At 63.4% G+C, this 257-nt stretch overlaps 1 protein-coding gene across 1 annotated transcript in view; it reads left to right on the top strand.

Annotated features, from left to right (window-relative positions):
• Positions 1 to 187, top strand: part of AHDC1 (AT hook, DNA binding motif, containing 1) — a gene marked incomplete at both ends in the record, with an annotated part of 807 nt that extends 620 nt beyond the window's left edge. The window contains one exon of the mRNA XM_010024234.1: positions 13 to 187. Within this exon, the coding sequence (XP_010022536.1) occupies positions 13 to 187 (175 nt within the window). The remainder of the gene's footprint in view (positions 1 to 12) is intronic.
• Between the last annotated feature and the right edge of the window lie 70 nt (positions 188 to 257).

The raw sequence follows: 257 nt of genomic DNA, 5'->3' as shown, positions 1-257 counted from the left end.
CCCCTTCCACAGGCCCCGCACTTGGCTTGCCGCGATCTCCCCATGCCTCAACCACACTACGACTCCCCCAGCTGCAAAAACCCCCCGTACTGGTATTCCCCCAACGCCAGCACCCGCAGCCCCTCCTATGATGGCAAAGCAGGGGCCGGAATGCTGGTAGACTTCATGGGCAGGACGGACCCCCAATGTCTGAACCCCCACTTGAGCAGCCCCAGCAGCACCCACCCCTCCAAGGGCGAGAAGGAGCCCTTGGAGAT

The sequence above is a fragment of the Nestor notabilis genome, unplaced genomic scaffold (assembly GCF_000696875.1).
Source record: "Nestor notabilis isolate BGI_N333 unplaced genomic scaffold, ASM69687v1 scaffold29391, whole genome shotgun sequence".
NCBI classification, from domain to species: Eukaryota; Metazoa; Chordata; class Aves; order Psittaciformes; family Psittacidae; genus Nestor; species Nestor notabilis.
This window is presented reverse-complemented; position numbering and strand designations above follow the sequence as displayed.